Source organism: Corylus avellana, chromosome ca1 (assembly GCF_901000735.1).
Source record: "Corylus avellana chromosome ca1, CavTom2PMs-1.0".
In the NCBI taxonomy this organism is placed as follows: Eukaryota; Viridiplantae; Streptophyta; class Magnoliopsida; order Fagales; family Betulaceae; genus Corylus; species Corylus avellana.
This window is the reverse complement of record NC_081541.1, coordinates 39,510,176-39,535,094: the sequence shown is the minus strand read 5'-3', so window position 1 is coordinate 39,535,094 and position 24,919 is coordinate 39,510,176. Positions and strand designations below refer to the sequence as shown.

Here is a 24,919-nt window from a genome sequence, read left to right as displayed (position 1 = left end):
AACCGCGTTTTTATATAATATATTTTTATAATTATAATAATATTTATACAAATAACATAATCATTTGTCATTAAATAACTTTTTTTTTTTTTTTTAGATAATTAAATCACAATTTGAGTATTAATATATTATAACTATAATTTATATGATTATATCACATGATCAATTGATCATTAAATCATTTGATTATATAATAACAAATTATACATATATAATATGACATAACTCATAAGTATACCAATTCATACTAATACAATAATTAAGTATCTAGAGACTTAGTTCCATTGTATATTATAAACGTATAAGTCTATATATGTTATAAATTATAATTATACATATATACATATGAATAATATAAATGTATAAAATCAATACTTAATCATATGATTCTATGACAATTCAAATATTTTATTCAAGTTAATCATATTATTAATGTACAATAATAATGTGATTCATATAATATCAAATTAAGTAATTGACATTAGATTCAATAATGTGTTACTTATAACCACAATTAAAGTATTAATGTATTATCATTTTAATTTATATGATTATATAATAACAAATTATATATATATATAATATGACATAAGTCATAAGTATACCAATTCATATTAATACAACAATTAAATACATAGAGACTTAGTTTCAATGTATGTTATAAACTTATAAGTCTATGTATATGCTATAAATTATAATTATACATATATGCATATGAATAATATAAATGTTTAATATCAATACTTAATTATATGATTCAACGATAATTCAAATACTTTATTCAAGTGAATCATATTATTAATGTACAATGATAATGTGATTCGTATAATATCAAATTAAGTAATTGACATTGGATTAAACAATGTGTTACTTATAAATACAATTGAAGTATTAATGTATTATCATTATAATTTTAGTACTATTATCACTATAATTGATATGATTATATCACATGATAAATTGATCATTAAATTATATGATTATATAATAACAAATAATACATATAATCATATATAATATGACATATAATCATATATATCATATGCTTTATTTGAACTTCTTTTATATGTTGTGTTGAATTTTTTTTTTTTATTTATTTATTTATTTTTTTAAGTTAACCGGTTATGATTTAATATTTAAGGAATTTTTTTTTAAAGTACAAGTAAATGTAAATTTGGGGTCAAATATTTTTTATTTTTCAATATGGGCTATTTTTATAACAATTAGCCTAAGAAGACACTAAAAATACAAAAAACAAATGAGGGTAAAAAGTGCTACAATAATAAATTAAAAAAAGCTCCAAAAAAGCCAAATTTTGAAAAAGCGGTTAGCCGGTTGCCTATTTCACTAACCGCTAACCGGCGGTTAGTAGCCGTTAGTTGTGGTTAGTGAAATTTACAAACCGCTAAGGCGGTTACGGTTAGCGATTATTGCCAATAACTGCTAATCGTAACCGTTAGCGATTATGGCCAAATTTAAAAATTTGAAAAACTCAAATTCTTTAAGAATTATAGGAGATCCAGATCCAGAAATTGATTGGACTTGCATTAATACCAAGGATAGACCAGCTTTAAAATCATGTTAATGAAATAAATATTATCTGATCTATTTCATTTAAAATAGAAAAGATTGTTGTCCGGATAATTTCAAGAAAAAAAATAATTATGGTTCCAGATACATATAGTGGATGTCTTCTAATAAAGAATGATCAGCGTTGGAATTTTTTAATTTTACAGGCCTTCAATTTTGGCGGCAGAGTTGGAAAAATTTGACTACATTTTGGTCAAATAATCAGACTGCAACACAAATTTCGCTGGATTGATCATTATAGTCAAATTCGTTTTGCCTTCTAGTGGTACAGTCAAAGTGGTTTTCAAAGAAAAAGAAATTGATTTCGAGAAAATGAATACTAAAATATTGGTGTGGTTTTGTGTAAAAAAAAAAAAATCAGATCATAGGTGGGATGAGTTGAGGAGAACCGGCCGTCTAGTTTTAAAGCTGGTTTGAAATTGGGCCACGATTTTAAAAAGTGTTTTTACTTTTTAGTATATAAAAATTTGTGTCAAGCAAACATAGTTTATTTGATAATAAATAAATAAATAAATAAACATGGATAACACTTTTATGACTTTTTCTTGTCTCGGTCTAAAATATCTCAAAATTTCATTTTTGGAGAAGCTTGAAAATTATAGAAACTAACAATATATTAATTGGCTTTGTAAGTGTGCTACCTTACCATAATGTGGTATAGGTTTTATTTTTTATTTTTATTATTATTTTTTTTTTGACATGTCCGCAGAAGAGGGGGGAGGGGGATTCGAACTAGTGACCACCGCTTCATTATGCGTAGTCCTAGCCAATTGAGCTACCTCTTGGGGATGTATAGGCTATTGTTATTATAAACAAATAAGTTACATGAGATAAATGTTTACAACGTGTTTACAATAGATAGAGAAAGTATTTGAACCTAGATAATAGAAATGAGAGCGTCTTGGGTACGGTTGTTGTACAAAAGGTGACTTTTGTGCCACCAATCAGAAGGTGACACCTTAGCCCATCATACTAAACTTACACTTAAATAAAAGACACAACCACACTTGATCATACCAAATAATAAAGAAATTTTTTTTTTTAAATAAGAACAAAATAAGGAGTGGTGGCTGTGTAGCCACCGCCAGCCCATGGGGGTGGCCACCCAGCCACCCCCAGCGAGTTATGGGGTGGCATATTAGCCACCCCAATGAGATAAGTGTTCCATGTTGAGGTAGCAACCCCTCATTGGTTGGCACAAAATGGTGGTTTTGTCCACCATCCTCATTTAAATTATTCTCAATAGGTCTCTAAGAGGTAGCTCAATCGGCTGGGACCACGCCTAATAAAGTGGAGGCCACTAGTTTGAATCCCCCTCCCCCCTCTTGTGCGAACATCTCAAAAAAAGTTATTCTCAATAGAAATACATTTAGGACTCCAAGCTAGACTCCTCCATCATTATATTGTGAATGAGAAGATTGATTTGGATTTGAATTGGACTTATTTGATGGCTTAGATAGGCTGATATTTGACTCCTCCATCCTTATCTTGTGTATGAGAAGATTGATTTCGATTTGGATTTGAATTGGACTTATTTGATGGCTTAGATAGGCTGATATTTGACTCCTCCATCCTTATCTTGTGCATGAGAAGATTGATTTGGATTTGGATTTGAATTGGACTTATTTGATGGCTTAGATAAGCTGATATTTGACAGCTTGTTGGGTTTATCCTTAATTATTAGACGATAGGAAGACAACACAAAAGTTCAAAGTCTATTACACTTTTGTTCGTTTCAACTATTACCAAAGTCAATTCCACTTCACATTCCAACAGTTAGAGGAAATGAATAGTCTCAATTAATGTGATTGTATTTAGTTATTATTAAATATACATGTAAGAATGTCTTTATTTAAATGAATGGAGAAGTCTCTAACGAATGAAGCGTGAGAGACAATTATAATAAAGAGTTTGTTTGAGTTATAATGTGATATCAAAGCTAGTTGGCTAACGCCACTATTCGATTCTTGGTTTTGGTTTTTTACCCTTTGGTGGTAGCACCACCCGCGTAGCCCACATGGCAATTCATTGTTGAAGCTCCAAAAAAAAAAAAAAAAAAATCAGATCATAGGTGGGATGAGTTGAGGAGAACCAGCCGTCTAGCTTTAAAGCTGGTTTGAAATTGGGTCACGATTTTAAAAAGTGTTTTTACTTTTTAGTATATAAAAATTTGTTTCAAGCAAACATGGTTTATTTGATAATAAATAAATAAACTTGAAAAACACTTTTATGACTTTTTCTTGTCTTGGTCTAAAATATCTCAAAATTTCATTTTTGGAGAAGCTTGAAAATTATAGAAACTAACAATATATTAATTGGCTTTGTAAGTGTGCTACCTTACCATAATGTGGTATAGGTTTTTTTTTTTTTTTTTTTTTGACATGTCCGCACAAGAGGGGGGAGAGGGATTCGAACTAGTGACCTCGACTTCATTAGGCGTGGTCCTAGTCAATTGAGCTACATCTTGGGGATGTATTGGCTATTGTTATTATAAACAAATCAGTTACATGAGATAAGTGTTTACAACGTGTTTACAATAGATAGAGAAAGTATTTGGACCTAGATAATAGAAATGAGAGCGTCTTGGGTACGGTTGTTGTACAAAAGGTAACTTTTGTGCCACAAATCAGAAGGTGACACCTTAGCCTATCATACTAAACTTACACTTAAATAAAAGATACAACCACACTTGATCATACCAAATAATAAACAAAAATTTTTTTTAAAATAAAAACAAAATAAGGAGTGGTGGCTGTGCAGCCACCCCCAGCCCATGGGGGTGGCCACCCAGCCACCCCTAGCGAGTTATGGGGTGGCACATTAGTCACCCCAACGAGATAAGTGTTCCATGTTGAGGTAGCAACCTCTCATTGGTTGGCACAAAATGGTGGTTTTGTCCACCATCCTCATTTAAGTTATTCTCAATAGAAATACATTTAGGATTCCTAGCTAGACTCCTCCATCATTATATTGTGAATGAGAAGATTGATTTGGATTTGAATTGGACTTATTTGATGGCTTAGATAGGCTGATATTTGACTCCTCCATCCTTATCTTGTGTATGAGAAGATTGATTTGGATTTGGATTTGAATTGGACTTATTTGATGGCTTAGATAAGCTGATATTTGACAGCTTGTTGGGTTTATCCTTAATTATTAGAACATAATTATTAGAGGATAGGAAGACAACACAAAAGTTCAAAGTCTATTACACTTTTGTTCGTTTCAACTATTACCAAAGTCAATTTCACTTCACATTCCAACGGTTAGAGGAAATGAATAGTCTCAATTAATGTGGTTGTATTTAGTTATTATTAAATATACATGTAAGAATGTCTTTATTTAAATGAATGGAGAAGTCTCTAACGAATGAAGTGTGAGAGACAATTATAATAAAGAGTTTGTTTGAGTTATAATATAATATCAAAGCTATTTGGCTAACGCCACTATTCAATTCTTGGTTTTGTTTTTTTTCCTTTGGCGGTAGCACCACCCGCGTAGCCCACCTGGGCAATTCCTTGTTGAAGCTCCAAAAAAAACAAAAAAGAAAAAAGTAAAAAAAAGCTGTACATTGTGACCAGAAAAATCTCTGATGTCCCTCTTCATTCACCAAAACAAGAAGCCTTGTTTCATTTTTTTCATAAAACCACCAACGTCTTTCTTCCCTTTCACCTCTTTCTTATCTAAATTATAAGTCTAATTACGGTATCAGAGCTTGTTTGAGATTATTATGGTCTCAGAGCAATAGGCTAGTGCCAGTCGATCATGTGGTTTTTCTCTTTAGTGATAGCACTGCCAGTGTGGGCTAAAACCCACACGAACAATGCCTTGGCAAATTTCTCCAACAACATTGTCGTTTTCTTTTTCTTTTTTTCACTTAGTTTTGTTGTGTTGTGCTCAAACCCGTCGACTGCCCTTGGCTTGTCTTCATTACAGATTACCGAATCCGGTCTTAACGAATGTCTCTTTCTCTCTTCTCCATCACTCTTCCTTAATGATTGAGTGAGTGACTAAAGTTGGTGCTACCGTTCGATCGACTACATGTTTCACCGTTGGAGCATCCTTATCATCACATTTCCAGCCAAAGTAGTCAATGTCCAAGTTACGGCCATAGTAGCTGTTTTCAGCTAAAGTTGCCAATGTCCATGTTCCGGCCATAACAGCCGATGCCAATCAAAGTTGCTGAAGTCCAAGTTCCGGTCATAAAAGCCGATGTTCTAATTCAGGCCATAAAAGCCATTTTTAAGTCCTTCAATGTTCGAGATCAAACCTCAACATGTATGATCTACCATTGGATTTGCAAAGGCGTATTAGAACATAATTATTAGAGGATAAGAAGACTATACACAAGTCCAATGTCTATTACACTTCTGTTCGTTTCAACTATTACCAAAGGCCATTCCATTTCAGATTCCAACGGTTAGAGGAAATGAATAGTCTCAATTAATGTGGTTGTATTTAGTTGTTATTTAATACACATGTAAGAATGCTTATAGTTAAATGAATGGAGAAGTCTCTAACAAATGAAGCGTGAGAAACAATTATAATCAAGAGTTTGTTTGAGTTATATTAATCCTTAACACGCCCTCACATGGTCAATGGTAGATCATAGATGAACGACGTCGAACTTGGATTGTGTAACGCAAACCGTGCAAATGATAGGGGTTTAGTCCAAATATCTGCAAGCCGTTGGTCCTTGCTGGAAATAAATCGAACTTCGAGAGTTTTCTTTGCGACCATGTTACGTAAGTGGAAGTCAATTTCTAATTGTTTTGTACGTGCATGATAGACTGGATTTGATAAAAGGTTTGTCGCTCCATTATTATCACATCAAAGTACCAGTGATTGCTGTTTGTGAATCCCTAGTTCTTGAAGTAGTGATTGAGGCCGTTGAAGATCCTGCAACATTGGCAAGGGCCTTCTATTCGACTTCAATGCTTGAGATAAGAAGGTTTAATGAGGCAGATGAAATATTCAGGCATTAAATTAGAGTACAGTGATAATAATAGTTTATAGGTCAGTGGTTTAATAAATTATTGGTTATTTGAACGCATTTGCGTTTTCTTGTGTTGATTTTGTGAGTGTGTTAGGTGTACTTCAACAAAATATTTTTTAAAACCAGACTCACCTCTTTGAAAAACGCAGCCCTTCCTTTTCTCTTCCTTTCACTTATTTTCTTGCCGACAGCCTTATCTCTTCTATTATTTTAATATTTTAATATTATTTTTTATTTTATTTGGTAGCCTAGAAAGATTATAATTCTGATTGCTTGTGAATGGAAGGATCATTTTGCAAAACAGGATAATGGTTTGTTGATGAATGGGATGCCTATTTCCTCAATCTTGAGCATTGATCATTCTTAGCCCTCAATCTTGAGTGAAAAAAGTAAATGTAATAGCAAGTTTATATCAGCAGATGATTTTGCCTAGGCAACAAAGCAAGCATGCCCCAATGTCTTAGCACATAATAATAGTTCCGGCAACAATTGCAAAATGAAACACCATCAAATATTCACTAAGAATATTTGAAAGATCATCGACGGCTAAGAAGGATCAATACTCAAGATTGAGAAAATGACCTTTCCATTCATATATTTTACAATATATAATTCTCTTTTTTCTTTCTTTATTTTGATGGTAGTTGAAATCATGAAGTCTCTTCGGATTTAATGTATTACTTCCACAAAATCCATGTCATTGGTTCAAAAATTCAAGCATTCATGTCACGATTCTAAGCAATGCTAAAGATATAACATCATTTCACAATAGAGTTTCTCTTTTTTTAAGGGGAAGGCCATTCTACAAGGCACCAATCCCTTTCATAATGTTGAACAAAATTATAAAATATTTGAATACATGGGAAACTAACATAACAAGAGACGAGATTGAAGTCCAGAGAATATGTGTTATCAGTTCACAAGAACATTACACTGCCGTCTCTCGAGCCTCCTTTGCTTCTTATCATCATCATATGACTGTAAGAAGAAAACAACATCATCGGTAAGATACCAAAATCCAGCAAAACATTCTTCACATAATTAAAAGAGGCATTAGTTTATCTAAATAATCTTACAACAAGTCTTACTAGAACATTTCCCATCATCAACAAATCTTACTAGAATATCTTTTTTCTTTTTAATTAAGGCAAGCTGTGATGTGGGAACTTCCCAAAACCAATCTCATGCCAGTTTCCCCCATATCCAAACACTGGTTGTAGTTAAAGTACTTGTTTTTCAGCTTTACCTGTGCACTGAGAAAATGAGGAAGCCGAACTCTTTTGGAGCCATCTGCTAAACATTTAGAGGGTAATCAATTTCCATAGCAGAAAAGTCATTGGTGACCTGCAAACATATATAGCAAAAATGCATGTAAAAACAATTTCTATTGTTACTTCAAATCTACCACAAATTCTAACTTGTAAATGTTCTGTCTCAAATAGAACATAAAACACTAGAGATTGTCAATGCAAAAATGAATTGTTTTCCGTATCATGATTGTGATAGAACTCAACTCTTGAGAATCAGAGATTTAGAATTTATAACATAAGAAGAATGCAACATGAAAATGAAATGCATCTTCCTAACAAGAACCATCATTCATTCTGCAGAGTTACAGAACTTACAGTTGACATGAAAGTGCAATTTTGCATATTTTGTACTAATGAATACAAGATGATTGAACATCAAGGTAGTGACATTTTCGAATAATAATTGAACAGTTTCTGATCCAAAACCGTATTTACAGTAGACTTCAAGGAAACCAATCACAGATTTTGTTTTGTTTTCATATAACCGAAAACTAGAATTTGAACCAGTAGATGCCATTTAGACGTCGCAAAGTAAATTCGATCATTTGAAACACTTATGTAAATCTTTTGCATATTGACGGTTAAAAGTGCCAGGAAACATCTCACTCACTACCATCATTTTAAAGGCACGCTCTAGAATAACTCTTTTCTCAAGAGTAGCCCCAAGAATATTATGTATGATCATTTATAATATATTATACAATGACCAATTGGATAATAGTAATCTTCCAACTAGCAGACATATGGTTCTTGATCTTCATCATTCACTAGAAGACAGGTTGATGAGCTGCCAATTCAAAGCAAACATACTCTTTCAATTAATGCGTTAACAGAGGAAACTTTAGCACCACAACCATTATCTCCATTATTTGGTAAAAAATAAATAAAAACTATGTTCTGGAAAACCCATTGACAAAGTTGTACATTCTATTCAATCTTATTTGCTAATGGGAAAACGACTAGCTAGTAGCTAGACTATACAAACTGATAAAACTAGAGACGTAGATTACTTGAAGATTGCAGGAGAAAAAACTGTAACCCAATAACGTGAACAAAAGCTCAAGCTCAAGCCCCGCCAAACCCAATAAATCATAGCAGTACACCTATCAAAACAATAGCAACCCCAGTCAAATATTTACATATAAAAAAGAAAGATGAGAAAAGAAAAATGATTGGGATGATTCGTTGCCAATATTAAAAATGGAGTTTAAAACTTAAACAATATTAAAAATGGAGTTTAAAACTTAAACACCTTCACAATTCATTATTAACATACCCAAGACTGCAGAATTATGAAGGCAACAACAATCAAAATGGCTGAAAAAAAATGTTAAACATTTATGAAGTGATTTCGACGCTTAATTCCTCCAAATACTACCCAGTTTAATTGTCTAAGGTGACTTTGAAGCTAAAAAAAGCTTACACAAATTAACCCAATCCAGACAGACCTCAAGCACCTCTAAGAAGGTGAAAGTGAAAGTTATCTGTGAATGCAGCCAATGAAAGCTGTGTTGCAATCTGGTGGATACTACCATCGAGAGTACGAATACCCATATCAAACATCAAAAGAAGCTTCCTAAGAAGCAATGGAGATTTAAATGAAATGTAAGCGTGGAAAAAAGGTTTCCAAAAACAAACCAAAAATAAAAAAAGATCCACTTTACAGACAGAGTCTATAGCCCAACCGGATCAGGTTAAACACTAAGCGGAAATTACAGAAAGTTACACAAAATAATAGAAAAAAAAAACTCAAAAAACAACAGCTGCGACGGGGGAAGGCATCAGCAAAAGTTGCTCGGCGCCTTAGATCCACTCGCAGGAGCGTGTGGTCCACGCGCTGGAGCGTGGGGGTTGGATGGGGCCGCAGAGAGCTTCGCCAGAAAGTTGGAACGCCGGTAATGATGGAGGAGAGGCGTGTTTATAGCTAGGGCTGATAGAGAGAAGCAGATCAGACTTTAAAAAAGTCAATCTTCAAGCCTACACAGATCCGGCCAGCAAAGCGATGGAGGAGGTGGTCCATGGCAGGGGTGATCCATTGCGGCTGCTGTTTCGTGAGTGTCAGGGATAAATCATCATAGACAATAGATACATCTAGAGAACCTCTAGAGAAAAGTGAGTTCTCTCATGAAGAGAGAAGCTCGAAGAGAAAAGAAGCAGAAAACATGAAAAGGGGTGGGAGGAGCAGGCAAACTAGAAGGTTTGCCCTCCTCCTCAAGCTTTGTCGGCTGAGCTTGACACAGGAGAGAGAAGAGAGCTTCTTTTTGGCTATTAGGGTTGCATCCACACGTTTCGATGAGAAGCTTTGTGATTTTAAAACCTTCACCCAAACATAATTCCAAACTCAACCAAACATCTTCGGATTTGTTCAGTCCTGCTCTTAAAAGAAATATTTTTACTTTTATTTTATTTTTTTTTCTAAAAACATCAAACTTCTGAATTGAATCGACGCATTAATTCCTCCAAATTCATTTACAAGAAAAGGATAGAGAGGGCCAAGCTGTGGCGGTGAAGATCAAGCAGAAGCTGATCTTCCTCTAGCTCTCGTATGCCTCTTTCATTTGGCAATACTCCACTATTAACAACAACAACACACAATTCCCACTTTTCTTCACTCACAAATGATGAAAACGAGACAAAATAAGCCAAAATCTAAGAAAACCAAACAGCAGAAGAAAAAAAAAAAAAAAAAAAAAAAAATTTGATACCAATTCCGGTGTAGAGGCCAATCTGGGCTTCATCCCATCAATCAGTGCTCAATCCTCCTGCCCAGTACAACTTGAACACCATGGTGTAGGGGTGGGCAAGGATCTTGATGAGCGACTTGACTTACTGTCTTTTGTTTCAGATCACACAATAGAGGAATCATGAATTCAGCGCCCTAGATTTTTAAATATGCTCCAAATCCTCTGTTTCCTTTGCATCTGAAATTTAACAACCAAGAAATACAGAGAGAGAAAAATGAAAAAAATGATGGAGAAGAAGGTGGGTACTTCAATTTACACGAAGGATTAAGATAAAATGATGAGTATATACCTGAATCCGGATACTTTAATTCTAACTTTGGAATGTGAGAAATCTTGGCCCAATCCTCACCTACTTCTCTCTCGCATCTTTGCAATAAGATGGGACACTTCTCAATTTTCAGCCTCTGCAAAGATGTTAAGCTGTGGATTCCTTCGGGCAATGATGTCAAACTGGAGCATTCATCAATTTCAAGCACTTGAAGTGATGTGCAGCTGTGGATCCACTCTGGTATAGACGTCAAGTTTTCACAATTTGAAATCTCAAGGCTTTGTAGGGTGGTCGCATGTTGAAGCCCTAACGGGAGAGACACCAATTTCGGAAGCTTTGAAAACTCCAAAGATAAGAGGCTCTTAAGGCCTTGCCATTGCATCCCATCCTCATCATTGGCAAGCTCAAGCTCATCACAATTATAAAGTTCCAGGTCTTGAAGGGCAGTGAGATGTTGTATACCTGTGGAGAGAGAATTTAATCTATGGCAATTCCTTATCTTTAAAGACTGGAGAGAAGTGAGGTTTTTCAACAAATCTTCTGGTAGAGTTTCTAGATCCTCAATGAAAGATAGTGTTATAACCTTCAATTTTGAGAGAGGAGTGAATGAAGAGAAAGTTGTTGCTGTTGATGTTGGACTTTGCGGTGCTGCCATATTCATCATCATTGTCTGTTGCAGTGGCTTTGAGCTAGTATAGTCAAGGTACAAATCTTCTTCAAGATGTGGAAACATTGGCATGGAAGTCAAGATAGGACAACTCCAGATCACTAATGTTGAAAGACGAGGAAAGGAAGGGAGTAAAGGATGCTCCGTTATTTCAACAAAATTATGACTATCACTATCGACCTCCACAGAAGAGTCCCTCCTCCTCCACCACCCCTTAAGATTAGGGCAACAATCGAGCCTGATTTCCTTGAGAGATGGGAAAAAGGAAGAAAACTCATTGCTATCACCACTCTCTAATATGTACTCCATAGCATCCATTTGGTTAAGATGAAGAATTTTGAGAGAAGGCAGTTGAGTTAATGGAGGCAGATATTGGCATTTCGTACACCCCTCTATCTTAAATATAACAAGATTTGTGAGTGACAAAAGCCAAATCGGAAGCCTTGAACCGTAATTGCCTTGTAAACGAAGTTTTTTCAGATTTAGGTGTGGTTGGAGGACTTCCAATAACAATTCATCGTCAACAATATCGTCCGAAGCAATGACACCTCCTTTGATACTCCACCGTAAATCCAAAGCACGAAGATGTTCTTTCTCCTTTAAATTTGCAGCCTTAAATTCTGACGTTGCATCTTTCTCGTGTCTCAGATTTTTAATATCTAAGCGTCCCCTCAAGTTATTTAGTCTGTTTAGTTCTTTTAACCCACTGATATGCCTAGAGAGAGGATCCTTGTGGACAACAAAGTTTGATAAAGTCTTAAGATTAGTCAGTTGCCCCAATCCAGGTGGCATATAAGTCAACCGAGAACATTCATATATATCAAGATGCCTGAGATTGACTAATTTTTTAATGTCTTTTGGCAATTCTTCAAGCTTAAGACAAAATGAGAGTATTAGTGTTTGCAAATTCTGCAACCTTGTTATAGAATTGGGTAGCTTCTTGAGATTGTGGTTCATAGAAAGATCAAGATATCTTAAATGCTTCAACTTCCCAATAGAGCTGGGCAAAAAATCAAAAGATATCTCGCTCAAATACAACACGCGCAAGATCTTGGAAGTTGAAAAAATTGCTTCACAATCTGACTCACCCCAAAATTTGTAGGAAGTGGAATGGTAAAGAAATGTTCGCATACTACTTGCTTTACTCAATGAGGTTGTAATTGATGAAGTATTGATATCGTAACCAACAATTGATACATGACGAGTTTTTTCAGCAACGTTTCTCTCCTTATCATCATCTAATGTGGTGATCATCGATCCTGCTACTGAAATGGCAAGATCATGCATGAGGTCATGCATTTTGCATTCCATTATGTTACCAAACTCATCCATTTTAGCTTCTTGAAAGAATGATCTCCAAAGTAAATCCATAAAATACTCATTACCAACATCTTCCAAGCATGGGTTCTTATCCGATGACTTGACAAACCCTTGTGCTATCCAAAGCAGAATCAGTTCTGATTTATAAAACCGGTAATTTTTTGGATACAAACTACAATAAGCGAAGCAGTGCTTTAAATGTGAAGGAAGATGATCATAACTCAACTTTAGAGTTGGTAAGATGTCATTTTCATTTTGAGATATTTTTGAGAGTTCATTCTTCTTAAAAGCCAACCACTCTCCTTCTGAATTTTTGATGCGTAGTAAACCTCCAATTGTCCTTATGGCCAGCGGGACACCTGAACACTTTGCTAGGATCTCCCTCCCAATGGCTACGATGCTTGAATTCTCCTCTGGCTCCTGTCCTCTCTCAAACGCCATCTGCTTAAATAAAGACCATGAATCATCTTTGTCTAAACCCCTTAAGGGATATGATTCAACAGTCCTGACAATCCTTGCAACGATTTCACTGCGAGTAGTAACTAATATTCTACTGCCGCTTGCACCACCCATCAGCACTTGTTTCAAGTGAGACCATTTTTCCTGATTCTCATTCCACACATCATCCAACACAAGCAAGTATTTCTTTCCATCGATTTTTTCTTTAAGTTCACCCACCAATGTATGCATTTCAGCAGTGTCCAATTTCGTCTTTGTTGCAGCTTCAAAGATTTTTTCAACAATATTTTTAACGTGGAAGGAATCAGAGACACACACCCACATTTTGAGCTGAAAATGCTTTTGGATTTGCCCATCATTGAATATGAGTTGAGCCAGAGTAGTCTTTCCTAATCCACCAATGGCAACAATTGGAAGGATTGAAACATTGTCTTCAACGTTGGAGTCCAGTAGACGGTCTATAACTGCTTTCTTATCATCATCTCGCCCTATAATTGCTTCCGCACATACATAACCATGAGTGTTATCCCTGTCCCTATGGCCTCCTGCTCGTGACTCCACATGGCTTAGCTTTAACTTTAAGTGGAATCTCTGCATATCTGAGACGATGGCATCTAACCGCTCTCTCATGGCCTTAATCTTATGGGCCATTTTAAGACCATAGACAAGCTGATTTGATTTGGAAAAGAAAATACGTACCTGTTTGGCCTTCTTATGATGGGTCATTACTTGCCTTTGTAGAGCTTCAGTGGAAACAGCATCCAGCAAGTCATCGGCATCATAAATGGCATCTTCGAGCTTTCTGAGCCAAATTGTGACTTGATGGTTCCCAGCAGCATGTTGCTCCTCCGCATCCAGAAGCACAGCTTCGATTGTTGAAACGGTGTCCCTCATGCTTTGAAGCTCATCTTGGACACCCCAGAGAAGTCCGATCTCTTTGGCAGCCAATGAACCAAAAGTCTCAATGATTCGCTGGGCAGTGCCGAAGAGAAGTCGTTCTGCCATTTTCTGAGATGATGGAGGGTGAAGGAATGCTCAAAAGGAAAAAAGCGCTCTTCAAGTATAGCAGTTGAAGGGTAAAACGAAGGAAGATAAACCTTTTGAGAAGATATACAGAAAAAGAGTGAGAGAGAGAGAGAGGGGAAGTCAAGGTTTTGAGCACTTATTGATGGGAATGATGAGTGCAAACGTGACTCACGAAAATCTTGCAAAATTATTGAAGGGAATTATTGCAAACGTGACTGACGAAAATTATGGCAGCTGCAGCTACTTTAAAAAAGCATAAACCCCACTAATAACACTGACCCAGCTATCTACAAGCTCTCTTATTTTATTTGTATGGCTCTCATGATTTTTCGGTAAAAATAAAAAACCGGACATATCGGAAATAGTAACAAGTGGATTGAATTTTATGAGTAATGATACACAGAGGACTAGAGTCCTTTTAAATATGATAGGACATTTAAAATTACTATTAAATTTAAGATGATCATTATTGAGTTTTAATATATTGATAATTTTAAATGTCATATCATATTTAGGAGGATTTTAAGAGAACTCTAGTCAGCTTTATATCTTTACTCGAATTTTAGATTGAGCGTAGGGTGTTTTTTTGGGCGGGTTAAATGAGTTAGAAATCAAAACAACAAACCAATAACTGATGCAAAATACAGAAACATGGCCTAACAAAACATAAAAAATAAAAGAGGCCTCAAAAGACTATGATCTTTGTCCCTATTTAGAGAAAGAATTAACTATATATTATATATACAAATTAAATTAGTGAGAAAGCAGCCAATCGAGCTTATGGTAGTGTCTAGTAAATAACATTGATTACGAGAGAAAATTTTTTAGTGAGTACCTTGACAGGAGAACTAATTCAAGAGAATTAGTTTTGAACTAATTCAACTAGTTTTCCTGAACTAGTTGGGGAAAAAAAGATTACGAGAAGGGGGGAGAGTCAGATTCAGATTCGTGGACGGTTGGGAGAGGAAAAGGGGGGACTGTGGAGACACGTAAGGATTCAGTTTTGCATAGGCTTCAAGATGGGCGTAAGGCTACGTCGAAGGAGAAGGGAGATAGCGTTGTGGATCTTGGGGTGTCTCCGAGAGGGACTGAAACGCATGAGACTCAAAAGGAGGGTGACGACTTGATGGGGATGTCGGTGCTGGTGTCTTCTGAATTGGAAGCAGTGGCGAATTTAGGAATTTGAGTTACTAGGGGCGCAAAAAATTAATAAAACATAATGATAAATTTTTTTTTTTTCTCTTTATATATTATATTTTTATTATAATATAATAAATACAATCAAAAAATAAATTATATCACAATATATGTATCACGAAGCAAACCAAACTCATCAAATTACCCAACAAAGAAAAAAACAAAAATCAAAGTAACTATTATAAATTTTCATCTAACGATGTCACAAACACATAATAATTTAAACTACTTGCAAAATAAACTAAGCACAATTAAATGACTAGAAGTGTCTAAGAAAAATGAGTACCTTTTAGTGAATTAGTTCTCTTGAAGAATTTATTGAAAACACACAGACCACAAAAAGGAGTTTGTCTAACAATGCTGCAAACCAATAAAAACAAATAATTAAAGCAATATTCTTGTTTATAATTAAATTGTCTTTTTTCTTTTTTCTTTTTCAAAGCAATAATATTCTTGTGAGTTTTACTATTTAAAAAGTAAAAACAATTTTAAAGACTATTTCCCCGCTACTATCTCAACAAATTTTTTTTTTACCTAAGCAATTCTAGAAAGAAAGATTTATTTTCTCAATTAAAAACTAAAGATAATGACAAATTACTTTCTTCATCACCACTCTTCACGAATCACCTTTTTCTTTCTTTTTTTTTTTTTCTTTTTTTTTAGTCTTTCACTTTCACCCACACACTGACTCACTGAGACACGGCCACACCTAGATTCAAGAAATGGGTATAACTGTGGAAGAAATGGGTAGCTTAACCTCTTTGTAGAGGCGGGACGTTATGCGCTGTCTTATTGCAAAGCTGCTAAAGACAAGTGGGTGAGGATTGGACCAAGATTTCTCACATTCCACAGTTAAAATTAGAGTATCCAGACAATGCATCTCCGACTGAGTCACGTATATACTCATCATTTTATCTTAATCCTTCGTGTAAATTGAAGTACCCACCTTCTTCTCCATCATTTTATCAAATGCTATTAAAAACTATTTGAATACACGTAGTAGGGAGTTGAATATGTATTTATCAACAATATGCGAAATTAAAAATTAATAATCATGCAAGTATTCACCAAATATATATAAGTGCAGTAAATCAATGGATACAGATATTTGGTTACGAAGTGAAAACCTTTTGAAGAATTCTTCAAAAGTAAAACCACTACGGGGTAGACAAACCCAAGAAATCACTCCACTAAAAAAATGAGAAATTACACAATTTCAATACTTACAAAAACTTGCAAATGATAATTTCGTGTACTAAACAAGTGACACACTTGTCCGCTACCGCAGCAGTTCTCCCATAACTTTTGGAACGTTTCTTTTATGTGATCCCCTTCACCGAAACTCTAATAGGCTTCATGCATTGTTCATGATATGTGAATGAATGCACAACCTATTACTCTAAGAGACAAAACTCTTTGATGCTCTAGAATCAAGTGGATGAAAGCACAGTTGATTCTCACATAGAATCTATATCTATTTCGTGCTTAGCAGTTTCCAAAATATAGTTTCAAACGTCATTGCAGAAGAGCGTCTCGGTAAATCTGGAATTGATGTCTCATCCGGACGTGCTTTAGACACTAATGCAAACGAACGTCTCTGTGAATTTGGAATTTGTACCTCGCCCGAACGCACTGCAGATGGGAATGTAGACAAACCTATTTTGTCACTGAATTCGACAATTCAAAAACAAACAGTAACAAAGACGAGATCAAACCATGTATAGAAGTCTAGAAAAAATGTGTGATCAGCTCGCAAGAACATTACACTCCCGTCTCTCAACCCTCCTTTGCTTCTTATCATCATCATATGACTGTAGGAAGAAAACAAGATCATCGATAAGATACCGAAATCCAGCAAAACAGTCTTCCCATAATTAAAAGAGGCATTAGATTATCATCTACATAATCTTACAACAGTCTTACTAGGATATCTCCTATCTTGAACTAATAGGTTTCCAGGGATATGAGTTACCTTATTCAAGTAATAAGGTGATCAATATATAAATAAAGACTATATGTATTCTTTTTAAGGCAAGCATGAGTGGGAACTTCTTAAAACTAATCCCATGGCAGTTTTCAAATACCGGTTGCAGTTAAACATGTTTTTTCAGCTTTACGTGTGTACTGAGAAAATGAGGAACCCGAACTCTTTTGAATCAGCTAATCGTTTACAGGATAATAAATTTTTCATAGCAGAATGGTCAACACTGACCTGCAAACAAATATAAGGACAATTTCCATTAATAGTACTATGCAGAAATCAATTTTGATCCCGTTCTCTACAATGGGATTTAGAAGAATAATTAAGACCATAATTTAAGATAAGTGGATGACATTTAGATGTCATAAGTAAATTTGATCAACAGTATATTTTTTTTTCATCCAAAGAGCCTCCCATTTAGACGTCTTCATGGTTACAAGGGAAAAGAGGAAACTTGTGTGATTGCAGTTTCACCTGAAATAACACAGAAGCTATTGTTTATTCATGAGTGTGCTTCCAATGAAACTTACTTATGTGAATAATGTGGAAAAAGACACGTTACCACACTCTCACTTAATGAGAGTGCACTATTCAATTCCACCTAAAGCCTAAACTGAACTCCCTCCAAATCATGAGAGTGCATCTTTCCCTCCAATCCCATCACAGACCAAAGAAGACCCACGAAAACTAGATACTCTCCCAGATCAACCAAACCTGAGATTGACACAAAAACCCCAAAAGCTGACAAACCCAGATCAACAAAACCTGAGATTCAGACCATGATTCAACCCATAAAGGAGAACAATCAAACCCAAAAGACTTGAGATGAGAGATTGAGAGAAACCTGTGATTCAAAAGCTTGCAAATCTAGTTGAAGCTCGTATCCACTTCAAGCTTCGTTTTGAGAGAAAGCGCGTGAAGGAGGATGAGGCGCGAGAGAGTGATGAATATACAATTAAATGCCCAAAAGTGAAGATGAGTGAGTCTGACAAGAGGCAAAGTCACTGTTGCAGGGCGTATTTTGAGGGAGCTCGAGAGATTTTGACAGAAAATGGTGTTTGGCAAGCTCATTAGAAATGCTCCAAGTCAAAGGCTAGAAAGAGAACTGGTGCGGACCACCAATTTTGATAATGTCAGAAGATTAGTCAGTTTCTCCAATCCACATATTCCACATGGCATATAAATCAAAGCCTCACTTGCAATTTTATAATGTCACTCGCCAATTCTTCAATCACAACAATTAGGAACAATATGTTTGGCTTCAAATGAGATCATGTAGCTCTCGGATCAAATTCAATCAAGAACAATGTTTGGCTTTATGCTGCTGCTTTTTTTGTAGTATGCTTCAACATTCTTCTGCTACTTTTTTTCCTGTATGGCCATATTGTTAATATTGACCAGAATGATAAGAAATTAGCAATATCATGAATATATGACAAAATCATGGAAACCTGAGCTCAAAGCTTGAGTCTTGGCTCAAACAACCATGTTAATTAACACTCAATCCCAATCATTGACAAGAAAGTTTTATTTTCATTCAAAGAAGTTCAAGATTAATAAGACTTGAAGTGGACACTGCCTTTGTACCTAACATGTTAAATAAAGTGAGACCACAACCATATCATAATTCACTAGGAAAACTTTTTAATTCAAAGTGCCAGCCAAGAACATGTTGTGGCTCATTGGAAATTGAAATCGGTTGAAAAGCTCTCCATAATTTGGGTGAAACATCAACCTCAGTGCTGTGGAAAAAAAAAAATCACAAGAAAAAATATATATACTTGATTGTGGATGGATAACTCTGAGTAATCTCAACAATTTAGAATCTAGTCAAAATTCATAATCTTTTCAGTCTACCAAATCAATCGAAAGAGAGTGAAAGAGAGAGTGGTGCATATATAGATGCAGGCCCCATTATCTTAGTTTCAGTGCCAAGAAAAGCTACCAATATACACAAACAATTAAGTACATCACTAAATTGAAAATATTTGTAAAATCTTGTCACAAAAAGCAACGTTATGAGGAAGGCGAAAGTAGGCCAAAAGGTAAACAATTAACTTGGCTCTTTATTTCTCGAGACAATGTTGGTTATCAAACAAATGGTTATGAAAACGAATTAAGAGCTATGCATAAAGCCTTTTGGAGCATATGGAAAAACCATTGGAAAATGTCCAATGATGTTCAATGTCATCAACATAACTTTGGCCTATACAATGGCTTAGGTCATTAGTAATCCCCTAGGCAATTGGAAGGCCAACTTATCTTCATTGATACTTGCAAAATCATCATTCGATACACTTATGTACAACTTTTTCTGTTTGGAACCAACAACAACAACAACAACCTGCCTTTTCCTCGCTCGCAAATGCTGAAATGTAGGACAAAAAACCAAAATCTAAGAAAACCAAACAACAGAGAGAAATAGAGAAGAAAAATTGGATACCAATTCCCGTGTAGAGGCCAATCTGGGCTTCGTCCCACCAGTTAGCTCCCAATCCTCCTGTCCAGCACAACTCACACCATGGAGTAGGGGTAGGCAAAGTCTTGATGAGCGACTTGAGTTACTATCTTTTGTTTGAGATGACACCAATGAAGTGGTGGGAAGAGCAAGAATAGAGACTAATTCTTTCTCCTGATGTGTGAAGAATAATGAATTTAGGGCCCTATATATATTTTTTTAATATACTCCAAATCCTTCATTTCTTGTATGCTTTAGCTGGTTCGGCTACTCTACATCTAAAATTTAACAAACCAAGAGATACTGAAAGAGAAAAACGAAGAAAATGATGGTGAAGAAGGTGGATACTTAAATTTCCAAGAAGAATTAAGATAAAATTATAAATATATACCTGGATCTGTCAAAGATGCATGGATTTTTGAATTTTCTCTGTTGACGCAGATGCTATAATTCTAACTTTGGGATGTGAGCAATCTTGGCCCAATCCACCCCCGCTTCTCTCTCGAATCTTTGCAATAAGATGGGACAGTTCTTAATTTTTAGCCTATGCAAAGACGTTAGGCTACGCATTCCTTCGGGAAGTGATGTCAAACTAGAGCATCCACTAATTTCAAACACTTCAAGTGATGTGCAGTTGTGGATCCACTCTGGTATAGCCGTCAAGTTTTCACAATTTGAAATGTAAAGCCTTTAATTGTAGAGTGGTCGCCTTTTGAAGCCCCAAAGGGAGAGACACCAGTTTTCGAAGACTTGAGAAAAGAAGAGAGTGGAGGCTCTTAAGGCCTTTCCATTGCATTCCATCCTCATCATTGGCTAGCTCGAGCTCAAGACATTTATAAAGATTCAGATCTTGAAGGGCAGTAAGATGTTGTATACTTGGGGAGAGAGAATATAATCTATTGCAGTTCCCTATTTTTAAAGACTCGAGAGAGGTGAGGTTTTTCAACCACTCCTCTGGCAGAATTTCTAGATCCACAATGGAAACCAGCTGTATAGACTTCAATTTTGAGAGGAGTGGATGAAGAAGAGGGTATTGTTGTTGACATTGGGCTTTGTAGTGCTACCATATTCATCATCATTGTCTGTTCCAATGGCTTCCAGTTAACATTCTCTAGGTCCAACTGTTCTTCAAGATGTGGAAATATTGGTATGGAAGTCAACATTGGGCAATTCCAGATCTTTAATGGTGAAAGACGAGGAAAGGAACAGAGCAAAGGATGCTCCATTATTTCAACGGAATTATGACTATCACTATTGACCTCCATAGATAAATCCCCCCTCCTCCACCACCCCTTGAGATTATGGCAACGATTCAGCCGGATATACTTGAGGGATGGGAAAAAGGAAGAGAACTCTTTGCTATCACAATCGACTGATATGTACTCCATAGCATCCAAATGTGAAAGAGAGAGATACTTGAGCGAAGGCAGTTGACTCAAGAATGGTAGATATTGGCATTTTGTACACTTCCATAAATCAAATGTAACAAGATTTGTAAGTGACAAAAGCCAACTCGGAAACCTTGAACTGCAATTGCCTTTTAAACAAAGTTGTTTCAGATTTGGGTGTGGTTGGAGGACTTCCAATAATACTTCATCATCAATAGTAACGTCTGTATCATTGACACCTCCTTCAATACTCCACCGAAAATCCAAAGCATGAAGATGTTGTTTCTCCTTTAAATTTGCAGCCTTACATTCTGATATAGCATCTTTCCCACGTCTCATATTTTCAATATCAAACTTTCCTCTTAGGTTATTTAGTCCGTTTAGTTCTGTTAACGCACTGCTATGCCTAGAGAGAAGATCCTTGTCAACCACAAAGTTCGTTAAAGTCTGAAGATTAGTTAATTTCCCAAATCCACATGGCATATAAGTCAACTGATAACATCCATCTATCTCAAGATGCCTGAGATTGACTAACCTTTTAATGTCTCTCGGCAATTCTACAAGCTCATCACAAAATGAGAGTGTTAGTGTTTGCAAATTCTGCAACCTGGTTATAGAATTTGGTAGCTTCTTGAGATTGTGGTTCCAAGAAAGATCAAGATGTCTTAAATGCTTCAACTTCTCAATAGAGCTTGGAAAAAAATCAAGATTTCTCTCATGCAGGCCCAACACACGCAATAACTTGGAACTTGAAAAAATTGCATCACAATCTGACTCACCCCAAAAGTTGTTGGAAGTAGGACGACAAAGAAATGTTCTTATCCTACTTGCTTTACACAATGAAGTTTTAATTGATAAAGCGTCAATATCGTAACCAACAATTGATACATGACGAGTTTTTTCATCAACGTGTCTCTTATTATCATCTAATGTGGTGATCATCGATCCTGCCACTGATATGGAAAGATCATGCATGAGGTCATGCATTTTGCATCCAATTACGTTACCAAATTCATCCATTTTAGCTTCATGAAATAATGATCTCCAAAGCAGATCCATAAAATACTCATTACCAACATCTTCCAAGCATTGGTTTTGATCAGATAACTTGACAAACCCTTGTGCGATCCAAAGTTGAATCAGTCTTGATCTACAAATCCAATAATCTTTTGGATACAAACTGCAATATGCAAAGCAGTGCTTCAAATGTGAAGGAAGATGATCATGACTTAGTTTCAACATTGGCAAGATATCATTTTCATTCTGGGATATTTTTTAGAGTTCATTCTTCTTAAAAGACAACCACTCTGCTTCTGAATTTTTGAAGCGTAATAAGCTTCCAATTGTCCTATGGCCAGTGGGACACCTGAACACTTTTCTAGGATCTCCCTCCCAATTGCTACAATTCTTAAATTCTCCTCCGGTTCTTGTCCTTTCTCAAGAGCCATTTGCTTAAATAAAGACCATGAAGCGTGTTCCCCTAATCCCCATAAGAAATATGACTCAACTGTTCCGGTAACCCTTGCAACCTTTTCACTACGTGTAGTCACTAATATTCTACTGCCTTTTGCACCACCCATCAACACTTCTTTCAATTTAGACCATTTTGCTTGATCATCATCCAACACGAGCAAGTATTTCTTTCCATCAATTTGTTCTTTAAATTTACCTATCAATGTATCCATTTCAACGGCTTTTGGTTTCGTCTTTATTGTTGCCTCTAATATTTTTTCAACAATATTTTTAACATGGAAGGGATCAGAGACACATACCCACATTTTGAGCTAGTGTAGTCTTTCCTAATCCACCGATGGCAACAATTGGAAGGATTGAAACATTGTCTTCAACGTTGGAGTCCAGTAGATGGTCTATAATAGTTTTCTTATCATCGTCTTGACCAATAACAGCATCCGCACGTACAAAAGAATGAGTGTTACCCCTGCTTCCCCCGACTCGTGTCTCCATATGACGTACTTCCAAGTGGAATCCCTGCCTATCGGCATCGATAGCATCTAACCTCTCTCTAATGGCCTTAATCTTATGGGCTATTTTAAGACGAAAGGCAAATTGGTTAGTTTTGGAAAAGAAAATGCGTACCTGTTTGACCTTCTTATTACGGGTCATTATTTCCCTTTTTAATTTAGAGCTTCAGTGGAAACAACATCTAGGAAGTCATCCGCATCAAAAATTGCATCATTTAGCTTTCCAAGCCAATCTCTGATTGCAAGGTTTCCAGCAGCCTATTTCTCCTCTGCATCCAAAAGCACAGCTTTGATTGTTGAAACGTGTTGGTCAGCCTTTGAAGCTCATCTTGGACACCCAATAGCAGTCCAATCTCTTTGGCAGCTAGTGAGCCCAAGATCTGAATGATTAGCGCCGCAGTGCCGAAGAGATGTTGTTCTGCCATTTCCTGATGGTGAGTGAAGGAATGCTCAAAAGTGAAGGGTCTATGGAATTAGCTAGTTGAGAATGAACTTGTGTTTGCTGTGAGTGTGAAGGGTTACGTACGAACGTAAATCAAACATTTATATTTTACAGTTTTAGAAATCATTTTATTTTTTCTTTGGAGGCCAAAAAGGGACTAACCCAAACCAATGAAAGAAATTGCCACATTTTTAAATAAACCAAATTTTTTTATTTTTATTTTTAAATTTCAACATTTTTTATGTTTGTAGCCTTCTTGGTTTATAAGAGCATTCCCAATAGATGAACCATATTTTTATGTAAAATAGCTTCTTAAAACTCACTTTTATATAGTTTAGCTAATCTATTTTTAAATGTTTCTACATCCGATTAGTTATATTTCTATCTATTCTATTAAAATATTATTAAAAATAAGAAAATTTTGAAAAAAAGAGAACATGCGAGGAAAAATGGGAAAATTTTTGAGAAAAAGAGAACATGCAGATTAAAAGTAGGAAAAGATTTAGGAAAAAGAGAAAACAGGTGAGAGAAACAATGAAAAATAAAATAGCTCCCTTGAAAAGTGTTGCTACATTTAGCTTTTTTTTTTAGCTCTTCTAATCAAATATCTATTTTACATTTTTTTTTTGCTAATTCAATGTAAGAGATTTTTTAAACATTGGAAGAGCCATTTAAAAGTAATTTTAGATAAAAGTAACACAAGCACTTTGATCGATCCACGGTAAATGCAGGAAAAAGGTGGGGGAAGGGGGAAGGAGAAAGGCAACTCCCTCCTCACTTTGCTATGCTTTCCCTGTGCACATACCTTTTTTTTTTGGGTAATAAACTAATAACCATTGAAGCAAAAGAAAGTTACAGGACAAAACAAAGACAGAAAAACTCAATCCAAACAAACTACAAACTCCTCAAAACAGGTGAGGATGAAAATCATCTGCGAATGCAGCTCAAAAAAATCATTGCCGCGGCCCAATCTCATGGACATAACCATCGAGAGTATGAAAACTCCAATAAAGCATCTAAACAAACTTTCAAAAAAGCCATGGAGAAATAGATGTACAGTAACAGTGGAAAAAATGTTTCAAAAAAGAAAC

At 35.5% G+C, this 24,919-nt stretch overlaps 2 protein-coding genes and 1 long non-coding RNA gene across 3 annotated transcripts; all 3 read right to left on the bottom strand.

The window, feature by feature from the left end:
- Positions 1-7,308: 7,308 nt before the first annotated feature.
- LOC132171992 (putative disease resistance protein RGA3) lies at positions 7,309-14,359 on the bottom strand. Its single transcript, XM_059583413.1, has 5 exons — positions 10,930-14,359; positions 10,602-10,817; positions 8,907-8,999; positions 7,833-7,930; positions 7,309-7,564 (listed from the first exon to the last, which is right to left on the bottom strand). The coding sequence occupies exons 1-2, from the start codon at positions 14,357-14,359 to the stop codon at positions 10,783-10,785; spliced, it is 3,465 nt and encodes a 1,154-aa protein (XP_059439396.1). The 3' UTR covers positions 7,309-7,564; positions 7,833-7,930; positions 8,907-8,999; positions 10,602-10,782.
- Positions 14,360-16,626: 2,267 nt separating this feature from the next.
- On the bottom strand, positions 16,627-20,181 carry LOC132167602 (uncharacterized). The gene is made up of 4 exons (XR_009438695.1): positions 20,002-20,181; positions 18,403-18,929; positions 17,293-17,388; positions 16,627-17,209 (listed from the first exon to the last, which is right to left on the bottom strand). It is a non-coding gene; the product is annotated as an uncharacterized LOC132167602 (long non-coding RNA).
- Positions 20,182-20,912: 731 nt separating this feature from the next.
- Positions 20,913-23,089, bottom strand: LOC132171981 (putative disease resistance protein RGA1). Its single transcript, XM_059583403.1, has 2 exons — positions 22,708-23,089; positions 20,913-22,570 (listed from the first exon to the last, which is right to left on the bottom strand). The coding sequence occupies exons 1-2, from the start codon at positions 23,087-23,089 to the stop codon at positions 20,913-20,915; spliced, it is 2,040 nt and encodes a 679-aa protein (XP_059439386.1).
- Between the last annotated feature and the right edge of the window lie 1,830 nt (positions 23,090-24,919).